At 35.0% G+C, this 24,465-nt stretch overlaps 1 protein-coding gene across 2 annotated transcripts in view; it reads left to right on the top strand.

Annotated features, from left to right (window-relative positions):
• The window catches only part of OTOGL (otogelin like), a 135,654-nt gene extending 118,821 nt beyond the window's left edge, over window positions 1-16,833 (top strand). For both annotated transcript variants that reach the window (XM_073214813.1, XM_073214812.1), the window contains 7 exons: window positions 3,836-3,899; window positions 5,382-5,560; window positions 6,023-6,127; window positions 8,372-8,491; window positions 9,855-9,904; window positions 14,413-14,488; window positions 15,146-16,833. In XM_073214813.1, coding sequence (XP_073070914.1) covers window positions 3,836-3,899; window positions 5,382-5,560; window positions 6,023-6,127; window positions 8,372-8,491; window positions 9,855-9,904; window positions 14,413-14,488; window positions 15,146-15,346 — 795 coding nt within the window. In that variant the 3' untranslated portion in view covers window positions 15,347-16,833. The remainder of the gene's footprint in view (window positions 1-3,835; window positions 3,900-5,381; window positions 5,561-6,022; window positions 6,128-8,371; window positions 8,492-9,854; window positions 9,905-14,412; window positions 14,489-15,145) is intronic.
• The last annotated feature ends 7,632 nt before the right edge of the window (window positions 16,834-24,465 follow it).

Raw genomic sequence — 24,465 nt, 5'->3', positions numbered from 1 at the left:
CTCATCTATAATATAAAAATAATAGCAATACTTGTATCATATGAACAAAATAAAATAAATCAAATTCTTAGATAGTATTTGATGCACAGAGAGGGCTTAATGAGTATTAACTATCATTGTTATTACAAAATAAACTCAACATTCAGAATGTTAACCACAAGGTGGAGATCGTCATGGGAAACTTTCCAAGGAAGGTGGCCATCAGTAAAAGGTCGGAAGAATGATGGATGGAAGGAGTTGAGCTGTTCTAGACAAGGCTAGTATGAATGTGAATGAATGTACAAGGGGTGAGGTGATATGCATGTTGAAGGGTAGTGACCTCTCTCTTGCCTTGAGGAAAAGCTAGCTGAAGGAGTGATAGTGAGAGACGAACTGTCCATTCGGCTGGTGTATTGGGGAGGGCTTTAAATGCACAACTGAGGAGTTTAGGTTTGATTGATTCTTTCCAGTTATTTTTTCAAATACCATTTGTTGAAAACTAATTGTGTGTGATCATGCTGCCAGAAACTTGAAGAGACACAGTGCTAACCTGAGGAGTCAGTAGAGATTTAATATCATGAGAGGTGTAAAGGGTCCCGCACAGTGCGGGCATTGTGGTGAAACGGTGTTGGAGGGCTGTGCTGTTCTGTGTAGTGGAGTAAGGGCAGTGAGACATGAGAGGGAAGGAGGTCAGCAAGAGCCAGGACAGCCATTCAGGAATGAGGACCTTGAAAGGCGGGTCTGTATAGAAGAAGAGGGGGCCGGTAGAATCTAGGAGGGCATAGCAGAAGACTGGCCCTTTGTAATGTATCTTACAAATGTGTGTCAGTGGGTGTGTGTGTGTTTATGTGAGAGAGACAGACAGAAGCAGAGAGAAGAAAATTAAGAAAGAGGAGGGGAAGAGGATGAAGAAAAAAAGCAGGAGAAAGAGGGAGGAAAGAGAGAGAATCTATAAAATCTTTTAAGAGTATAAGGCTTGCACACCAAGAGCCCAAAGTCCTGGGTCCCTGCATAAGCGCTTTGGTGGCCAGGGAGCAGCTGAGAGCAGAGATCCTGGGATCCCACGGGCACCCAGGCACCTTCAGAGCTCTCCTGCTGGCCTGAGAGAGGTAACAACTTCCCCAGGCATTTGAATGACTTCCACCATAGCAATACAAGCCTAGCCCTTCCTCCCACGGGATTGCCTGCCTCCTGTGTTCTGCATCCTTTGAAGTTTCTTTGGGTAGAAGCTTCTATGTTCCTTTTTCAAGCTTGGTTTGGTGTCACCTTTTTTTTCTTTTGGTGCCTTTAATACCTATCTTGGCTTTGGCCTTGACCACCAACCAACACCCTCCTGTCTGTTCCTCCCTCTCCTGTTGTCTTTCTATTTTTTTTTTTATGAGTTTCTACCATTCTCCACATACCCTTTCCCTATGTTCTCTCCTTCACCAACAACTTTCAATCTCTGATTATTAATTACTAGTCAAAACGTAACATTAACTTAATGCTCCAAACACCTACTGAGTGCCTATTATATTATGTACTAGCGCTATGCGAGGCACATGGAACGTAAGGAGTAGCGTCATTACCGTTGTACATCCTGCCGAGTCTATGTAACTCTCCACGTGTGGTGACTTAGTTTTCACATTCATGGTTCCACACAAGCAGTGGCCTGATCCATTGTTCCTGATACTCTGAAAGATTGATAAATTGTTGTTTCAGTGCCTAAGGTGATATATTTTTCAGTTTATTAGCATATAGACAACAAATATATTTCAACCTAAGGTCTATGTTAGGCCTTTGCAGTATTTCTTTTTTTAATAAGTCTTATTGACATATAATTCATACACTATACAATTCAGCCATTTGAAGTGTATAAGTCAATGTTTTTTATTATGTGCACAGGATTGTATAACCATCAGCATAACCAGGTGTAGCACAATTTTATCACACAAAAGAAACTCTGTACCTATTAGCAGTCACTCCTTATTTCCCTCTAAAATGCCCAGCCCTAGAAAGTCACCAGTCTACTTTCTCTCTTTATAGAATTGTCTATCCTGAATATTTCATATAAGTGGAATTATATAATATATGGCCTTTTGCAATTCCTTTCATTCAGCATAAGGTTTTCAAGGTTCCTCTGTGTTGTAGGATGTATCAGTACTTCTTTCCTTTTTACTGTTCAATAACATTGCGTTGGCAAGGTATACAAGGGTCAATGGCACATGAAAAAATCCCTATTATCATTAAGTATAAGTTAAATGAAAATCAGAACTCTAGTGAGATAACAGTTCACATCCATTAAAAAGACAGATAATAATACATGTTGGCAAGGGTGTGAGAGACTGGACTTCTCCTACTCTGCTGGTGGGAAAGTTCAATGGTCCAGCTGCTCTGCAGAACAGCCTAGTAGCTACTCAGGAGTTTAAGTATGTAGTCACCATATGCTGCAGCAATTCCACTGCTAGGTATGTATACCCATGAGAAATGAAAACACACATCCATACAAAAGCTTATATGTGGATGTTCACAGTAACGCTACTCATAGCAGCCAAAAGTGGAAACAGCCTAAGGTGACTTTGCTGCTATTTTAAAGGGGAGGGATGCTTGCTTGGGAGTGAAAAAAATACCACCATATTTAATATAATATTCAGTATTGGCAGGACAATCAAGGAGTTATTTCCTCTATGTGAAACTGAGTACTTATGCAAATGAAAGTGTAACTAAATATGAGGATAAAATCTCAGAAGAATTAAGTATAGAAGGGAAGAATGGAAGACTTAACCCTTAGCTTGAGAAGACACAGAGGACATTGTGGCTTTAATTATTAAAAAAGATGGGCAAGTGACTTAAAAGCATTAGTGCAACCCCTTAACACTTCCTTTTCCAATCGTTCAGAGTAACTAATAAAGTGGGAGAATTTGATTATTATTATTTTTGAACTCCACATTTCTAACGTTTTATTGCCAATCCCAGTGTATGATTAAAAGGCATAGAATGTCAGATGAGTTACTGTTTATGGAACTACTGTACTACTTGTAAAGCACTATAAAAATTAAGATATTTTTAGTTTGTAGGGAAGAGTGTCTTTCATATATTACTATGAATTTACTTGAATCTTTTCTTTTTTGCGTCAAGAATCAAATTAGTTTTATTACTGATACCATATGAAAATTAAATGGACTCAGGAGAAGTTGGCATTTGAAATGCAGTTTTGGAAACTTTGAGTCTGGTCCTACCCTTGAGAGAGGAACTCTACCACTCCTGACAGGTCAAGGTTTAAGCGGTGGTTATCGCAGCAGTGTGCGGGCAGCCGAATGTTATGCAGCACCATGTGGGTGTCAGCCAGGAGCCACACCAGGGCAGTCTTGTTCCTGCGTCTGCTTTTAATCGCTATACTCTGCTCTTCTGCTCTTGCTTTATATGCTGTAGCAGATTTGCTAGGGTGCGGACATCAGAACCTGGCTCACCCCCACAGAAACAGATCAAGAGCATTTCCACCAAGCCAAGTTTCCAGGACTAGCAAGTGTTTTTGTATCTCCAATTGCTCTTTAGAAACTCAGAATCAAACAGTATTTTAAAGTTAGGACAGACCGTAACGATCCTCTTATCCACCTTCACTCACTTAGCAGATAAGGAAATTTAAGTTTATAGAGAATAAGTGATCCCTCACAATGTTTATTGTGACTTTTTTCCATGGACTGCTAATTAAATGACCACTGTGTTAATCAAAGCCTATTCTCTATCAAATATTTATTAAGCACCTGGTATGTGTCTGGCTATATGGTAACTAACAATGTTATTTTGTATGTTTTTCTGTTAGGGTTGTCATGTAATAAGACTTAAAAGTCAAATAATAATCATGTATTTCTATTAGGGAGAATTTACTACAATAGACCCTAGGTTTCAGAGTGACTGTGGATGTGTACGATATCTCTGTGGTAACTATATTTTTTTATAACTTTAATGATGATTAATATTATTAGTATCTGTTGGTCACTATTAATAAATCTAAAATTCATTCCTTCAAGATATATTGCATGTTTTAAGTTATTTATGTTTTTGAGTATAAAATACACTATTATATATCAGTTTCCTCATTTGTAACATATCTAAATGTTCTGAGAAATTTGATAAATGGACAGAAAAATTAATTTTTTTCAGAGGCTTCTTTTAATTTAAAGTGGATGCTAGGGTTCTTTTTAATATATATTTTTAATTTTTAAAAACATAGATATCCAACAGTGAGATATTTTAATGTTTTATTATTATGATGTTAACTGTGCAAAGCATAGAGGTACTTTTCTATGAAATAACAAATCTTTGTATTAAGTATTAGTTGGTAAATAGAAAATAGAACTTTTATTCAACAGCTTGAAACTTTTTTGCATTTTTATATGCAACAAGGCTTGAATTTAGTGTTGGCAAGGCCTTTACAAAGATCTTCTGAGCTGAATTCTTCATCACTGTTTTAGCCTACCCTAATATGCCACCTTTAGAGATATGGCAACACATTGCATCAACTACCTTCATCATGCAGTAGGATTTACATGATTATTTATTTTACAACACAATTCAACTTAAATTTTTCTCTCAAAATGAGCTAAAAGCCATGAAATGTTTCATAATCACATCAAGAAGATACCTACTACTGTATTTTTTAAATTTTTTATTAAGGTATGATTGATATACACTCTTATGAAGGTTTCACATGAAAAAACCATGCGGTTACTACATTTACCCATATTATCAAGTCCCCACCCACACCCCAATGCAGTCACTGTCCATCAGTGCAGCAAGTTGCCAGAGATCCACTATGTCCCTTCTCTGTAATACACTGTTCTCCCCGTGATCCCCCACACCATCTGTACTAAACATAATACCCCTCAGTCCCCTTCTCCCTCCCTCCCCACCCGCCCTCCCACACCCCTCCCCTTTGGTAACCGCTAGCTCATTCTTGGAGTCTCTGAGTCTGCTGCCATTTTGTTCCTTCAGTTTTGCCTCACTGTTATACTCCACAAATGAGGGAGACACCTACTAATATTAATTTAGCTTTTGCCTCCATCTGTATCCACTCCCCAATATTGTCATGTTATTTTTCCAGAAGAGGGAATAACAAGTAGTTTGATCATTTAAGTCAAAAATTCTGGAATTTGCTATAAAGTATAGCTTTTGGAGGAAGTTCAAAGAGTAAATAGCAGTTGAGTTTACACTGAGTTTGAGTCTCATTTTCAGTTAAGGAATAAATGTGTTACATTTATTATTAAATAAACTCTTGAGTTATTAGCAATATATAAAAAACTTCATTGGTTTTGAAAAAATTGCACATCACAATGCAAACATATACTTAAATAAAAGTTCCAATAATTGACCTACAAAAAATTCGATATAGTACTTATTGTTAACTATTTTTCTTTTCTTAGAAAAAGGCGATGTGTGTGTATTTCAAGAAGTATCAGTATTGAATCCTGGCCAATCAATGATAAAGGATTTGGAACGGAACTTTTGTAACACAGTAGAGTGTCTGGAAGACAAAGATAACTATACAGGTTTTCACACTCTGAATTTTGCAGTGGTGAATTGTTCAAAAGAATGTGATGTTGTAAGTATTTTTTATAAATCATTCCGGCGAGTTAATTATCTTCAAATGGCAGTTACAGAATTTGACCTAGCAAATACTCCAGAGTTAAAAATATACACTTGAATAGTTTTTAAATAATCTATTATTGTATAATATATTTATGTAATGCAGATTTTCCTTTTCCTATGTATGAACTTGAGCTTCAGGCTTCAAGAGTCTTCTTATCTGTACAGTTTGCTTAACCCTAGGTGGTTATACCTGCTTGAAGAATCTTTGCTGCTAAATGTAAAGGTTAGCATTTGCTTCACTTCTAATACAGCTATATAAAGTCAATTATTATTTGAAGTACCTCAAATTCAACCTTAGAAATGCTTACAGGTGTTCTGAGAGAACACAGAATTATATCAGAAGCACTTCTACAAACTTCATAAAAAGCATTGTTAATGGTGTGTGGCTAATTCAATATATTATCATGATACCCAGCACCAGGTATATACTCCATCTTCAAGTGATTTTGACTGTTGTGGTACTTGCAAAAACATATCCTGCAAATTTCAAATGGAAAATGGAACATCAATTATACATGAGGTATGAATTCCTTAGTTCCTAAAATAAGTTCTTTGGAGGGGAGCTCTCTGCTATTTTCTGAAAACATTTGTTAAGTCAGGTAAGTTTGAAAAAGTCACACACACACACACACACACACACACACACACTGGGTTCTATATGCAGTAAATACACCCATATACAGCACACTCACAACACATGACACATAGTTAGATTTGCTACATTTTAAAGTATCTGATCATTCCTTTTGTAAAGATGTTTAACTTGTTTCTCAAAATATTTTATCATAGATCCTCATTTTATTTTTTCCAGATGTGAGACATGCTGATTTCCAATCATTAGAACAAAGGAGAAAACAATATTATTTTATCCACTCATTTGAACTGAGGGATTTTAATAGAAATCTGAATTTCAAAATGTTAGCACTTTATTATTTCAGGTATTGAAGATTTCAGAGAGCAAATAAGAGAAAAGATTTAGAATATTTGCCAATAACAACAACAAAAAAGAAGATCCTAAGAGTTGTTAAAGCTACACCACAGCTTCCCACCAAAACCAAAATAATTATTCAGAATTCTTCCATTAACTCATAATAATTCTACAGGGGTGTGCAGACTGAACTTCTCCTTCCCTAGAAGAAGGGAATTTTGTAATTTAAATGCTGTTGTCAGTGATGTTATCAGATCTAGGAGGGTCACAAATCAAGTTTATAATTTACATTACCTGGAGGTAGTACCAATGTATTGCCAGCCTTAAGTTTTTTCCACTAATACTTTAATTATCTGGAGGTCTTATTTCTTATGTTGTTAATTACATGGGATTCTTTACCGACCCAAAAGAAAATCAGATTTCATTTTTTGCATTTTATTAAATAAGAAAGATGAACAATTATCTTCTTGTGCCATAGCCTATTGTTTCACATTATGTACAAAACATTGTTATTGATCTAAATAGTGTTGTTACTGTTTACCTGTTTTATTCTAGCAATATTTCTGTTTTATGATGCATTTATTTAAATAAGGCATTTTGAAAACAGAAGCTTATAGAATGATGTAGACATAGGTATCAGTGAGAGAAAAGGAATCAGAGACTATTTTTTAAAACATAGTAATTTGGGGACTTTAGTAAAAGAGCACCATAAACTGTATAAATGTCAATAACCCAGGAACCATTGGTGTACTTAATTAGTACTTCATAGTGATAGCCTTGAAGTTTAAATAAAAGATTTAATTATGTTCTGAGTATTTTTTGAGAACATAACAAGTAATGCACTATAGGTACATATATGCCAAGATTGTTAACTCTTGGCTCTTTCAAAGATAAACTTCAGTTACTAGAATTCTAACTCCTGTAGAACAGCTAATTTTTTATTTCAGGTAATTCAGATAATACTATTTGAATTGATTATTATAATTACTATTTGAGTTGGAATATTTTATCTTCTTTTAGACCTTGGCTTGTAAATCTTTTCCAGTTGAGGTTCATAGAAGACATGAAGATAAATTCATAAGTTAAAATAGAATCTAGAGAAAAGGAAATTCCTCAGAATTCTTTACTGGTCAACAAGGAATCTTCAAGCCAGAGTTGGATTAGCATTTTAAAATGCAGGTTATAAAATAAAAATATATATCAATTACAGCCTAATAATTATATAATAATTATTCTTCAACTGACTTCTTCTCTAAATAGGAATTCTGAAATAAGAAATGAAGTTATTATGTTTAACAGTTTGTTAAAAGAATGAGAATAACTTTTAAAATAACCATAAGGTATGGAAGACTAGAGTCATAAGTCAATAATCACTGTCATCCAAAGATTCTTTAAATTTTTTGGTGTTAAGGGAGTGGAAGGAAGAATAAACAAACCTCAAGAAAGGAGGTGTACTAAGTAATATGATTTGTTGTTTTTTAATTAGTGAGGGAATATTAGAGCCAGACCTTTGACATTTGGCCAAATTGGATAATTAATTTCATAGTGGAAACAGACACCTATTCACTTCTTTCCTCCCTATTGCTTTATTTCACACTTACACCTCAGTGCTAGCATGAAACCAAACATGCATATACACACATGCACGCACACAACGTACATGTATTTTTAATCATTTTAGATAAACTTGGGGATATTTCCAGATGGGTATTTATGTCACAGGAAGCTCTCTGCATCCTGATATGACTTTTGATTCAGTAGGACAGGAAATGTTCTTCTTAAGAAACCCAGCAGATTTTTAATAAGGAAATCAGTAACTTTCTGTTTTATTTTTAGGAGGGGAGTACCTGGCACTATAACTGTATCACATATGAATGTGTTAAGACTGATGAGGGGACAATGATTCTGAACTACAGTATGGTCTGTCCCCCTTTCAATGAGACTGAATGCAAAATGGTTTGTACTTTGTTGTATCTAAGGGAATTTGTTGTATCATATAATTAGACAATAACTAACATGTTTTCGTATACACATTTTGCTTTTGTGGCTTATTTATTCTGGTGAATGTTTTATTTTTATGTATACATTAAGGCTCTGTTTCCTCAGTTTGCCACTTTGACTTATATATGTTGTTCCAAATAGTTTTGATCTCCCCTGACAATGCTATCTCAGGGCATTCTGCTTTTTTGGGGTTTTAATATGCAGATCAAAAGATGATTGAAAAATAATTTGATCTGCCTCTCTTTCAATATGGATGAATAGACCAATCAATCAGAGGTTGGCCAATTTTCTCTTTCTTAAACATGCAGACAGATTTAGCTGTCATTCATTTTTTAATGCGTGCTGGCCTACGTTAAATTGGTCTTAGCTTCGCTGAGCACAGACCACCACAAAACTCCGTACATATCGCAGCACCTAGGATTCTTCAGTCTTGCTCTCTCAATTCCTTATTCTTTCAGAGCAGAGTCCGGTAGATTTTTGAATCTGATACAATTTTTTAACAAGATTATTCATACTTTTAATTATGTAGGAGATAATAGTCTCTAGGAAAAGTGAACTTTGTTCTGTTTTGTGAGGCAATATTTTTTTGGGTGGAGAAATAGCATAGTCTCATTGACTATTTTTTTCCAGATGTGCCCTTTTAGTGCTGATGGTCATCTCACTGGCTGTCTAGCTGGATAAAATATGTACTAAAGTAATGGCATTTCCGGTCTAGATAGAATCTTAGGCATCACTTATTTCTGGATTCATTTTTGTAAAATAAATTATCTTTTATGTGAATGGTAATTAGCAAGTTACCAAAAGCAATTAGCAACTTACTGTGAGAATTCCCAAAGATAATCAATAAAATTTTGTTAATTTAGCCTTAGGTAAGTGCCGTTCAGAGGTGGGAAATTTTTCTAAATAATGAAATATTAAAGAAAAAGATGTCATTTTAACATTTAGTTGTACTCAGGTAATCATTTAGTCTCATACCGTTCGGCTTATTTCAAGCAGTTGAAAAAAAATGAATGGTTTCTATTTAGAGTACTCTGCTTTGGTAAGGAATTTTTTGTGATATTTAAAATGTGTTTTTTAAGTAAAATTTTTTGCACTATTTTTCACATTACTAATGAAGAAAGAACAAAATTTTAAACAAAACATCTGTGTCTAATTTCAAAAACAAAGAAATTCTTATTAGGATACGTGATTAAATTCCAATAATTTTCCTATAAAGGATCTTTGATATTTAATAAAAATATTTAATAAAAATATTTCCAGTCTAAGAGAAAATGAATGAACACTGTGAGTTTTGACTTTATTCCTTCTCTTTTCCTAGAATGAAGGGATTGTAAAGCTTTATAATGAAGGCTGTTGCAAGATCTGTAAGTGAGGAAATATTATATCCATTTATTTGATAGATTAGTTTAAACTGCTCATAGTAATTATGACTTTTCTCATAAAATTCAGTTTTTATAATGCAAGGAGGGAAAACAAATTTTATAATGTATATTCTTTAAATGAATGTGTTTGTATATGTGGTAGATTATTTTCTAATTTAGTCTTTATCTTCCGGAGTGTGAATAAAATGGTTTTAATTTAGATGAATTTTAATTTAAGCATTAGATACTTCTTTTTTGTTGCATTTCCCAGAATGTATTGCATAGGATTTCAATAGGTTTTAAGTCTAAAAGCTCCCTATGTCAGACTTGCCTGGAGCATGGTGGACTTCACCAGGTGCAGTAGACTGTGATGAGGTCACTGTGAGCCCAGTGAGGACATGCAGAGGGCAGTAGTTTCCAAATCTATTTGAGCAAGTCTGTGGTTCTGTGTAATACATCTGAGAAATGCCAACTAATGAATATATTTAAATCCTTTATATAAAACTTTCCACAATTGTTTTTATAACTGAAGTAATGTACATGCAATATTTTATAGTAGTTTGAGTTATAAAGTTTATTTCATGGTGATTTTTAATGATTTTAAGGACTGAACTAGAATAGAGGGGTATTGCTGCAAACATTTTCTTTTTCCTTTTAAAATGTTTGTGGATTTATGTCAAGTAAGCATGGGAGTTTTAGGAAACTTGGCATAGACGGTAATTTTTAAATTGCTCAGAGAAGCTCTCAGGAAAATGCACAATCCAGTTGAGGTTAATATGCCACTGTGTAGGGTTGGGTTCTTTGATGAAATTATCATGCCTCTCGAGTGAGGTTTCTGAACTTCTTTCATGAAGGGTTAAATCTCATAAACATGTAATATAGTCTTTTCTGTTCAGAGCTGTGTAGTCATAGTGAACAGAATATTAAAATGTATTAAAAACAAATGACATAATTATTAATTTTAGTATTGAATATAGTAACAGCTTTTAAATCAGGAATTCTTTTAAGTTTTCTGTACACTATTTACTCCTCACAGAATTCCATTAAAATAGATTCTGCATTTATTTTAATTCTGTTAATTTAGCCTTAGGCAAGTGCCATTCAGAGGTGGGAAATTTTTCTAAATAATGAAATATTAAAGAAAAAGATGTCATTTTAACATTTAGTTGTATTCAGGTACTCAGTATATGCAATATTAAAAATTATATTGCAATGTTAAGACCTCGGGTTCTGCAGCTCCATGTTAACAACTTAGAGAGGTTAAGTGATTCATTCAAGTCAGACCTCCTCTGAGCTCTGGGATTCCACTCCAGACTGGATTTCAGCCTGCTTCTGAACCACTTGTCACACCCTGAACATCGCCAAAGTAAGGTTTAAGAGAGGGCAGAGGCTGAGTGGTGTCTTTGATCTCTGGCAAGGCTAGGAGTTTTCATTCACAAGTGTGTGCCGAGCCAAAGCTGGCCACAGCCCCCCACCTGCAGCAAGCTGAAAGAGCGACATGCCCAGACTGACATCTGATCTGTTACTGTGTTAGTTTGCTGTGCCTGTTGTCACAACAAACCATGTCCTGGGTGACTTAGAAGGTTATGGTCCCACAGTATGGGAGGTTGGAAGTTCAAAACAGAGATGTTGGCAGGATGGGTTCCTTCTGTGGGCTGTGAGGGAGAGATCTGCTCCGGGCCCTTCTGCTTGGCTTGTGTATGTCCGTCTTCATGTTCACTGGGTTTTCCCGTGCATGTGTGTCTCTATCCAGGTTCTTCCTTTTTATAAGGATACCAGTCCTATTGGATTGAACTCCTTTTCACTCGATTACATCTCTAAAGACCCTTTCTCCAAATAATGTCACATTCTGAGATACATTGGAATATTTGGAAGACATTATCAACCCATAACAGTTATATTGCTGGAATTTTTATGAACAGTCTAATGCCACTTATTCATGTTTAATTTACTGGGGCTCTTAGACACATACTAATCAAACATTTTCTCAACATAAGCAGTTTTCGACTCAGTATGCTCTGAATCAAATGTAAACTAATGTGTATCCAGTAGTCATGGTATCAGGAATGCAAGGAATGGAGTTTAGGATACAGAATCCAAGGAGATTTATATTCTCATGATTTCACTTCTTGTTCCTTGTGATTCCTTTGAGTCCGGACTCTTCTGGGGTTATGAGATAGAGGGAAAAATTATATTGCAATGTTAAGACCTCGGGTTCTGCAGCTCCATGTTAATGATTCGAGAAGTGAGTACCTTTATGTTATCTGAGAGCAGGCAGGGCAAGATCTGAGTGACTGACTCTATTACTACCATTTGTTGCCCGCCGCACTCTGAAGACAAGCGCACAGTGTGTTACAACCAATCGTCACAACACAATGGGAGGCAGATTGGGAGGCGGGGATGGTTTCCCCTGCAGATGAGGAAATGAAGGTTCAGAAAAGTGGATGGCACTAGTCAGGGATGGATGCAGGGCTGCCCAGTGCCTGGGCCAGGATCTTTTAATTCTGGTAAGCTTTTTGAAGCTAAAGAACAGTAATGAGCCACCTCCGTTTCTCCTGTCAAATGGGTAAGGACTTGTGAAGTAGTTTCTGCTCTGCTTTCAGAGAACCGTGGCCTGCCGTCTTTGCGTTTGGGTGGCCAGGCTCGACCCAAGTGACTGTGCTAAACAAAAGGTGTTACAGTGAAGTCTCTGAGGGCTGAATAGGAAATGCCTCTTGGTACAAATAAATTTAACCAACTCAACATAAAATTCTGCTGTCCCAATTTGATGCATTGAATGAATTGACTTTCTCAAACTGATTTTTACTGAATGCTTAAGCAGGCACCAGACACTCTTTTTTAGGCACTGGTACTATAGTAGTGAATGAGACAACATCTGCATGCATAGTGCCTATCATCAAGGAGTGCAAGGAGCAATGAGCACATAAATCTTTACTCTATGTCAGCGTGTGATCAGTGCCATAAAGGAAAGTAGTGCAGGATAAAAGGGATGGCGAGTGGAAGCAACCGGGTTGCTAGTTTAAATGAGTGCTGAGGAAACGCTCCTGTGATGAAGTGTCATTTGAGCAGAGAGTGAATGTCCTTGGGAAGCCAGCCAGGAAGAGTGAAGTGTTGAAAGCTGAGAAATAGCACAGGGATGAAGGTTATAGAAAGAAAAGGGCAAGGTGCCTTACAGATTATGATAAGAATGATTTCTTTCTTGACTATTCTTTCTTCTTAAGCTTCTATGAGAATAGAAAGGCTAACGAAGCAACCATAAAAAAATGAAAACACCACCTGGACCAAACAGCCTGCCACCAACACGGAGCCTCAGCTGTGATTGGGAGGTCTGGGAAAGGAGGAAAAAGAGGACTAGGACACTTTGGAGGAGCCACGAATGGAAGGGAAGTGAAACCAGAGCCAAGTGCAGGAAGTGTATCAAGGAGCAGAGAGTGATGGACTAGGTTAAGTGCTGCTCAAAAGTCAAGTAGGATGAGAACTAGATGTGACCTCTGAATTTAGCAAATTGACGGTCAAGAGCGACCTTGAGAAAAACAGTTTAATTCCAGGCAATCTTTGTCACCCATCTCTCCTTCAATCAGAGTGGCTTAAATTTTATATACTTTACGTATTGGGATTTCATATAAGCATGCATTGAAATAAAGATTTTGTGGCTAACTCTATTTGAAAACTGGAGATTGAATTGCAGTCTTGCAAATAAGGAAACTCGGAAGAATGATTCAGTGGCTTTCCTAAAAGTGACAAAGCAAGTTAGTGTCACAGTGAAATAAGAACCTTGGTCTTTTGTATGCTCATTCAGGGGTTGTATCCCCTATCATACAGTGTTAAAGAAATATTCTTAGGTTTATTGTCCAGGAAAAATCTGTCACACACACAGAGGCATATTAATACATCATTAATTAATACAAAGTGTTTTCATTTGACAAGATAAGGAATCATTTCAGAGCCATAAAATCAAGTATAGTATGACTCATCCACACATTTAAGCATGGTTGATAATTCAGTTACATTTGTGCATGATTTCATATTAATATCCACTAAGAAAATTCAGTTTTAAATCTAATAGTTTTTAACTTAATAATATAGATGTATGGATGCTTTATTATGTATATTTACTTCTACATACCATAGTTACTTCTAAAAATTATTTTATATTTTTAGAATTATAAATACATATTTTATCTATCTATATATTTACCACACATGTATTGATGGGAGCATAATAGCATAAGTGGAATAATTTTGGTTTATGAAGAAAATTATTCTAGAACAATAAGATAAAGAGATAAGTGTAAAGCTAGGAAATATAAGAGAAAATCTGTTTAGAAGGTAGAAATCAATATTAAAAATAAATTATATAAGAGCAAAATTTTAAGTATCCTTTAATACAGAAATAAAATATATATAAATATATCAACTTTCAATGTTAAATATATTCATATGCTTAATTGAATTACGAAATAATTTGACATGGGCTCTTTTCTCAATAAATACATTCTATATTTTGTCAGGCAGAAGAGAAGAAAGAATATGCCAGAAAGTCATCATTAAATCAATCATAAGGAGACAAGACTGTGTCAGTCAAAGCTCTGTAAGTGGAAAAATATCATTTGTTACATAAAGGGCATGTGTTTTTCCCAAAGTATATGTGTCACAGCACTAATAAGTGCCAACACTTACAATACTTAACTTTGAGATTATTCCTACATTCTAATATTAAAATATTCTGTTTGTGATGAAATGTGAATTATTTTTAGCAGAATTAATCAACAGTTCTGAATGATAATTGCAATCCAGAGAGATGGAAATTAAACGTCAATATATTTAACTACATATTTTCTTAACTATGCAATTTTACTCACCAAAAATAATCCTAGTTCTAACTTTATCCCCTTTAATATAACCTATCCAATTCTACAATCTACTTGAGCTATGATATAATATGTTACAATAGACTCAGGAGATTGTGATTAACATAGTTCATATACCTGTCTAGTTATGTGTGCACATTTCATACTTCGAGTGATTTTGGCATTGCTGTCTTAAGCATTGCTATGGAACATATCTCACTGATCTAAGTTACTTAGTTTTGACCTAGTATTTTTTGAAATCATCTAACATCAGAAGCTTGAGAGTTGAAGTGCTGAGGAAGAAAGCCTTGCCTTCATATGACTTTTGAGAAGAAGAATCAAATAACCTGTTTAAAAACATGTTAAGACTTTCTTTTTCTCATTGTCTCTCCTTAAAGATCAATGTTGCATCTTGTGATGGAAAATGCCCATCAGCTACAATATACAACATCAATATTGAGAGCCATCTGAGATTCTGCAAGTGTTGTCGCGAGAATGGTGTGCGAAACTTGACTGTGCCTCTGTATTGCTCAGGAAATGGCACTGAAATCATGCACACTCTCCAGGAACCTACAGACTGCACATGCCAGTGGAATTAAACTCTCAGATTCCAAGAACTCTTTACAACATCATCATGTCAAATGGAGTTAACTTTTTTCACTCTTAATGAGGCACTGACCAAATTTATACTGTTTAATGTATTGTTCAGACTACTGGGATATGGCTACTTAACACCTGGTACAAAATATAGACAATTTCCATGGAAAAGTTAAGATTTATTGATTTACTCTATTTAGAGAATCAAATGATTATAAGTTGTTCAGTTGAAAAGCTATTAAGTATATAGTTACAATATGCCATAGACCTGGGATATTCTCATCAATCAGAAGGTTTTTTTTACAGAACTCTTTCTGTTTCATTCAATAGATATTTTTTGATTTGTAAAGTCTTTAGATTTGCAAAGTGTCATAGCTATACAAATTAAGATGCTCTTTTAATCTCTACTGTTTATTCTGGTAAATACATCTGTTAAAATTGGTATCTGGCTAGTCATAAGTATGCTTAGATACAGACCATAGAATTAAAGGATTTTAGATTATTTAAAGCCTAAATGGATATTTAGAGATGTTATTGCAAATTCCCCTTATTTTTTTTGATGTATCAGATAACCAGAGAAGCTGTGTGACTGCACAGATTGATTGGTGTAACAATACAGTGAATTCACATTGACATCGGTTAAGTCTAGACCTTTTATATTCCAGTCCAGTTCTTTTCTTTTGAACAGTATAGTAAGGCGTCTATCACAGAATCTTTTATTAAAGGTTTGCTTTGCATAGAATGAAGAATTTTAAATTAATGCCTCAAAAAAAGAAAAACAATGCCACACATACATATGTATACATGTACATATAATAATTATCCTAATAACAAGGAATTAATAATAAGGGGAAATAAAACATCACTTGTTAAATAGAGGAGGGATATCTTGGGCTTTTAGTTTTTATCCATTAAAACTGTTACTAAATACACTGTTGCTATTTAACATTCAGTTAGCTATTCACTCTCTCAAGGTATCTGATTTTTGAGATGTATTTGCATCCTGTTGAAGTTTCACACTATATTGCTTTTCATGCTGCTGCTTTGCCAATGAAGAATGAATAAAATTATTTGAATGTATCAATAATTCTAGAATGTACTTTTAAAATACAGCAAATTATTGACATTTGTAGAGAACATATCCTGAGACGCTTGAAAATCCCCAAATTCATCACCACTTGTAGTATATAAATATCTGAGTCGCCTCCTCTGTAAAAAGGAGAGAACAACCTACTTGGGATGATTGTTGTGGGGATCAAATGAAATTAAACATCAACATAGAGCAGTAATGTTGCACTGAAAAGCAGATGTGGGAACCTGACAAACGAGGCTCAGATTTATCGAGGTTATTTGCTTCCATTTCAAAATCATGCTTCCCAGAAAAATTGCAACTTATTAGATATTTTGGACCTCCAGGGTCATTTAGGAATGGATGAAAGAATGAAATGAACATTGTACCTGCCAAGTCCCAGTGTCTATTGTATGTAAAATTGGCTTTATCTTATTTGTGCTTCATAAAAGTGTTTCATCTAGTTGTAAAATTTCAATAGTCTTTGACTCCTGCTAATACGTAGATTGAATCAAGTTTTGGTTAAGAATTAACATCTTGCTTAAGAGAAACTGTTACATACCTCTAACGAGACACATAATATTATATATTGTTTATCACCTATTTCTTCATTTCATGATCTGTGAAATATCTGATATTAAATTAAACATTAACTCATCTTTAAGCCTACTTGTGGGAAAAAGGGAAACATTAGCCTAGAACTTCATGAACATTCTCAAATGCAACAGATATATGTTGAGTACCTGCTATGTACTAGATGCTGTTCTAAGCTCTGAGGCCCCAGGCAAAACAGAGCAGACACAGAGCTCACCTGGAAGCAACTTATAGTCTAGTGAAAAAGTAGGCACTGAATAAATAAAACACCTATGGGAAAGTCCAGAAGAGCCCAAAACTTTCTGGGTACCATATGATAAATCAGCAGAGAGGTGCAAATGGAGTTTCCATAAATGGTATTGGGACAACTGGATCATAACTTGGACAAAGAAGTTTGTATTACTCATACATCCATTGACATGAGGATAAATTCTAAATGAATTTGAGATTTAAATGTTCAAACAAAAAGAAGGGGGAAATTCTGTAACCTTAGATTGTAGAAAGCCATTCTAACTCTGACTCAATATCCAGAAGTCTAAAATAAATATTGATAACTTTAAGACAAGAAAACTGAAAACAAGAAACTTCTGCAGAACAAAAAATGTCATGGAGTTGAAGGAAATGTATAAAACTAAAGCAAAATATTTACAATGTATCACTGAGAAATAGTAATCGTCCTACATATGAAGCACTCCTAAAAAAATCGCAAAAGGAAACTATTACTTCAATAGATAAATGGGCCAACAACTCTTACTGATAATTCAAAGAAAAGAAGTAATACTAGTGGACCCTTTAACAATGAAAAGGTAATTGAACATAATTTTAATGAAAGCATTTCAAATTCAATCTACATTAACATGCAATTTCTCACCTATTAGATTGGTAACCAGTTAGAAGTTTCATTATACTTTTATTTTTTTTAACTGGACAGCTTATAAATAATAAATATTTACTTCTTACAGTTCTGGAGGCTGGGAAGTCCAAGATCAAGGATCCGGCAGGTGCAGTGTCCAGTGAGTTCCTGTGTCCTGATTCAGGGACAGCTGTCTTCCTGCTGTGTGCTCACACTTGACAGGAGGGGCAAGGGCCTCTCTGGGTCTCTTTATTTAAGGGCACTAATCCCATTCACGAAGTCTCCAGCATTATGTTCTACTCATCTACCAAAGGCCCCACCTCCTGCTAGTACCTAATACTAAGAGGTTAGGATTTCAAAATGTGTAACATTCAAACTATTGAGAGTGGATTGAAAGGTGATTAGCAGGTGATAAATTGGACTCAGTGTATACACCCCTCCTGATGTAGTCATGTGCCAATTCACTCAGACACACACGTTTCTGCGGCTGGTGGCGCTAGGCCTGCTCCACCTTCGTGGGACTTCTTCACCAGGCCGCCTGGGGCTGCGGGGCCTGCGCAGCAGAGCGCGTGCGCAGCAGGCAGGCTGAGCCATGGGCCACTTGGCCTCGCTCTGACCGTCTCAGTGCTCTGCTGAGGAAGGGCTCCATCCCTCCGCGACGCCTGCAGTAGGAATTCTGGCTTCTCCTACCACTTCAGATGCAGAAGAAGCACCATTCCCCCAAGAATACCCGTACGTACTGGGTAATGCAGTCTGGAAAAAATGGAGGAAGTACTAACGTGTGAGCTGAACTCTGAGCAATGAACGACAGGCCCAGAAGCCAACAGGTAAATCGCTCGCTGTCACTCATCTTCCAAGGTGCAGTGGAGCCACTTGGCCTTTCCGGATAGATCTAGGTTTTAGGTGAGCTGGCGCCTGCCTTTCTCATTCTGGCGTGTGTTTCCTTTGGTTCCTCTACTTAAAGCAGTTCCTTGCCGTCTTCCCCACCTCAGCAAGTGACAGCTGTCAAATTTAGTGTGTTTGTCTGTGTGCTGTGTGGTGTACATACTTTCTAATAGGCCCAGAAATTTACATTAAAACTACAAGATGAGAATATTAACTTATTAAATCAATAAAAACTGTGAGTTTTTATTATGTCCAGCTGGAAAGGAGAATGACAAAAGAAATTCTTATGGACTGTTTGTAGGAGGAAAATAATACAAAACATCCACATAAAAAATTTCTGTCATTTTGTTTATTTTTGTCTTTTCTTCCTGCCTCTCCTGATTACATTGAGCATTTGATAATTCTCAATTTCTTTAAAAATTTTTATATTCTGTAAAGTTTTATGTAGTAAAAATTTTGTATGTTATATAGTATTTCATTAAGTGAATGTCATACTTTAACCGGTCTACTAATGGCTATTAAATTTGTTTCTAATTTTTCCTGTTATAAATCCTTATGCATGAAGTGTAAAGAAAGGATCAAATGGCATCACCAGACTGAAGAATGTAATGCCTAATCTGTCTTTCAAAAGTGCTGAGTCAACTTTTTCCTCCCCCAAGATGTTTATCAGAATGTTTCTTTTTTTCTTTATCATCATCAACACTAGATAGTAACAGAAAAGTCTTCATTGATACAATAAGCAAAAAAGGTCAGTTCCTATTAGTACACATGTCTGAGGGTACCACTGAATTCAAGGCTTTTTATATACTTTTCTCCTCTTTTGCCAGTTTTTTCTTTGTCCATTTCCTTAGTGGGAATATCACAGTGCCCTATTAGGACAAGTAATTTTGCAAACTTTACTCACCTGTCTCTACCTTTAATGTTACATTATAATTAATATATCCTGGAATATTTGATTCTATTTTTTTAATTAAAACAAAATCTCTTATTCAGTTTGTTTTAAAAGATGAATCTGAATAAATTACTAATCTATTCCATTCAGTTAAGCTGAGAAGAGAGAGACACAGCACCTCTAGGTTCTGATGCTTAAAAAGAGAATAGAGGTTCTTAATAGGGGTTGAAAAAGATTTCTGAGCTTTTTCTAGGCAATTAATTGTCATCCAATGTTTCAAGATTAATGTTCACATTACACAGAAAAATCACTCTATTGAAATCCAGATATCTCAACAATTCTTAAAATTAACCAATTGAGAAGAACATTTGTGAATACAACATATAGATTCAGAAGATTTCAAGATATAGGATAAGTATGACACTGACCAGAGGACTTGATCCCAAGGTGGGCTAGGATTCACACTTGTGCCAATTTTCATAGAAGGGGTTGCTGTGAAAGGTCGTGCAGTTGGGTCCCTATGAAAGTGTTCATCTATGGGGCGAGGGACTGCTGAAGTCTGGCTCACATTCCTCAAGCCAGAGCAGGTATCCTGACAAGAAGCAACTTCCGCCCACAGAAAGGAGAGCTTTGCTTTTCGTGAAGGCACTGGCCTTTTGCCAAGTCAAACACCTGTCTTTGGGATGCAACTTCCCAGAGGGAGGAGCCCCTAATAACTCGGGAGGTAAGAAAGGGGAGGCATTTGCTAATTTATCCACCAGACTTTGTGTCTTTTCCTAATGTATCTGCCATGAGTGGGCTCTTTTGCTTATTTGCACAAAGGTTAGTTACCATCTTGTTTCCAGCCTTACATTTCTTTATTTTTTCTAATTAAGTCCTATAAATGGCTGGAGTGCTTCAAATCTTGCCTCTACACTGCATCTTTGCAAGGATGGAGAGGGAGGAAACTTAACTTTTCAGAGTTTTTTTCACTCACAACTGCTAACTAGAAAGTTTGAAGTTTTGCCTAAAATCAGAATTATATTACTACATTATCAAAACTGTTATCTATTATCAGAAAATGCAGAGATTACAGAAACCTTGAGATGGATCAAAAGTAAAGAAAACTAAAGAGTATAGATTTTAAATTTTCTGCCTTCTCAATCATATTTATTTTGTGTCAAAATTAAATTATATCTGTCTATATTTTCTATGAAAAGCTATGCATGCATGTAAACATAAACACATAAAAATAAATTCAATTTTGCAACCTAGAGTATATATGTGAATTAATCGTAATTCTTACTGCCAGTCCTAATGTTTCCATTACTGAATTTTTATTTTTGCTTTATTTCTTGGTTGCTTGATTTATATCTTCAAGTAATTTTTTTCCAGGAAGTACATGGGCTGTATATTTTGTAAGGTGCTACACACAGTGTAGCATGATAGCTAAGGTCTCAGGGTCTCAGATGATATAGGTGCAAGTTCAAATTCTGACGTCTTTTTCTGTGGGACTCAAAGAAAATTTAACAATTTTGTGTTTTATAGGTCTCAAATTTCTTGTAGGATTAGTATAAGGCTAATGGATTAATGCAGGTGAAGCATTAATCCTAGAGTTTTTTGAAAGATCTCATATATATAATAGCTGAGTATAAAAATTTGAGGTCATAGTTCACTTTCAAAACTGTAGACATTGCTTTACTATGTTTGGACATGTCATGGTGCAAAAGAAAAGTCTGAGTCTAGCTAATCTTTGGTTCCATTATAGGTATATTTCTCTTCCTTTTTCTTTAAATGATTGCTTACTGAAATTTCCCTTCAACTTTTGAATTCAAGAATGTTGTGAAAATGTGTGGAGGTATGGTTCTCTATTCATTGACATTCTTTTGGAGTTTTGAAAACCTCCCATCTTCACATATCCTTGTTTAAATGTATAAAAGGTATTTCTTCTGTTACCAGGTATGTATTTATTTGGTAAGCTTTCATTTTAGTTAATCATGTTTTATATTCAGTAATATTATGTGTATTTTGTTTTCTTTCATACCTATGCTTTTTTTCTATTTCATCTGTTTTCCTTTTTGTTCTGCATAATTGAAGAGGTTTTCAAGTTTTTCTTCCATTATGGCTCCATAATAGTTATTCATACTTGCTCTGTTTCTAGCAGTGTAGATTATAACTCTGCAAATACATTTTTAGTTTCCTTGCATTTATTTCTTGTCTGATTCTCTTTTTATATGATCTTTTTTTAACCCATGTTGTTTTCTGTTTATACTGTTCTTTCCTCTAAATATTTTTCTATAATTTTATATAAATCATGTGTTTTGCATTCTTTTGAGAAAACCAAACACTTTCCTGGTGCTTTTTTGCCCTAAATTCCGCATCAGAGTGCCTGCACGTGTCTCTTCTTTCTTCGTTTTTTAAGATAATATTCTCTTTCCTTTGCTGTACAGTATTTTTCCATAGGTCTCACGGCTTTTTTTTTCATTTCCCTTTTGCTGTTTATTAATTATTAGATTACATGGCTTGTTCTTGGTTACCCTTTATTAACATTTGAGGAAGGGTGAGATTTTTATTCTCATATCTCCAGCTACAGGCAGGATGATAAAAGTCAACTCTTACTTGACTTCCCATATTCTAGCCAGTATTTCTGAATATTTCTCAACTCTCCAGAGATAGCAGCCTTCTACACCCTTTCATGCTTCTCTGATATCTGAAATTGTCAAAATTCATGAAAACTACAATTTCCTTCATTCACAGCTACTGCTTGTTATTTGTTTTTCCTGATTCTTTCTTCATCTATGTTTGTCTTGTAATGTCCACTCATAACATACAGAGGGAGGCTGTCAGAATCTGCTGTCTCCTGGGAGCTACTCTCTCTGAGGATATATAGAAAGACCAGGGAGGTAGTTGGAATGAGAGAAAGTTTAACTCCCTCCTATTGAAAGATGCAGCTTCGTAATAAAGTGGTCACTGACTGGTTTATGGTATGTTCAGATCCCAAAACAAGGAATTGGAAATGGGAGAGATACATGCTATCTGTTTTCCCTTTCCTGGCAGACTTTTATTTGTTATAAACAACAGATTTTATTTCTAAATCAGTTTTGGTCTATTAGAACATTTTAATCTGTGATTTTTTTGTTTTGTTTTTATATTTTTATGTTTCTTCAATGTTGAGAGAAATATTAGTCAGGGATACATTAGGGAGTGGTAGTGATAGATCATTTCCATTTTGAACTTGAAGAGCCATTTAAATATTTTTTATGGTAAAAATTTGGAAATGCTTCACAATTCTATAGTTTGGTTATCATTATATGAATTTTGTGACATTTATAATATGCATTATTTTGCATAATTCAAAACCATAATATTTTCAAGGATTCTTTACTGACACAAAATGTTTTGTAAAAACAAACCATGAATGAAACAATATTATCCCAATCTTGTTAAAAATGAAATGTGTATATTGCACAGAAAATATCTTGGGAAAACACATGATATGTTCGACACTGGTTATCTTGGGCTGTTGAGGTTATGGGTGAATTTATCTTCTCTGTACTTGTATATATTTTCCAATTTTTCTTCAAGTGTTTCTTTTAGAATCTGAAAAAAACAGGGTTTTTTTCTGTTCTGTTTCATCCTATTTTATTTTTAAAGAGAGAGTAGGATCTTCAAAGAAACAGAAATTTGGGCAGATGGATTTAAAAATAAAATTTACCCCAAAGTATAAATTTTACTACCTAAGTAAAAAGGAACAATTCTATTTATTCTTTGTATTTTTCTTTAAGATTAGCCATTTTGAATAATACCAAACAAGTTTTGTAACATTTAATAGGAGAGTAAACTGGCTAACTCAAGCCAGGGAGGCTGTAGTGATATTATATAGTCATGTGGAGTGTGTGGCCCATATTTTAAGAGAATGATGTTTGTTTGTATTTAAAAAATAAATCCATGGCCTTATAAAATTTTCCAACTTCATAACTGTTTCATTCACTAAGGAATTAGAAAAAATTTATAAAGGAACAATGGTTCTATCATTGCCAATAATTGGCCATATCTGGCACCTTGATTTTAGCTAAAATAATGTGTGTATGCTGCATGATTCAGTGGCACACATAGTGAAATAGAGCGCTGTACCTTCCTCTAATTTGTGATGAGCTTTTATTTTTGTGCTTTTTTCTTGCCTGGACAAGAACAATATATTTTGCAGTTCACATGGTACGCTTTTTGCACTTAAAGTCTTATCATTTGTTTTATTTGAGAACAGTGCAAACTCTGAGATTGGAATATCAATACAACACTATACAAAAGCTCCATAAACTTTTACAAAAAGTCTTCAGGACATAAACTGACTATACTACAGGGTAACAAATGCTCAACCAAATATATGAGAATGATTCAAGGTTGAGAATAGTAGATTAAAATAAACATTTAGAAAATGCTTTCTTAACTTTAGGAAAAGTCCTTAGGATGTAAACATATTAGACTTTATGCTAAATGTAGTACCTACTTTATGTAGTTATATTCATTTCCTTGATCTAACTGCAGGTGCTCTAAATAATATCAAATAAGAGGAGTTTATTTAATCAATGGGTTAGGTAGAGCTCTTTATGTGATTAATGGTTAGGAGAACACACTGCACCCTTGATCAAACGATCTTTATTATGTTTGTCAGCAAAGAGGAGAGAACCTGTATCTCTGAGTGCATGTTTAGAAAATCCCACTCAGTGATTTTCTCATCAATGAAGAAAAGACAAGTAAAGGTTTTCTTATCCCCCATGAATCACACTGATCGTGATTGTGTATTTTCTATTGCTGTGAAATAGATGACCACAGTTGTTGCTTGAAAACA

The sequence above is a fragment of the Manis javanica genome, chromosome 10 (genome assembly GCF_040802235.1).
Source record: "Manis javanica isolate MJ-LG chromosome 10, MJ_LKY, whole genome shotgun sequence".
Lineage (NCBI taxonomy): Eukaryota > Metazoa > Chordata > Mammalia > Pholidota > Manidae > Manis > Manis javanica.
The sequence above is the reverse complement of the archived record's forward strand: the minus strand, read 5'-3'. Positions and strand labels throughout refer to the sequence as shown.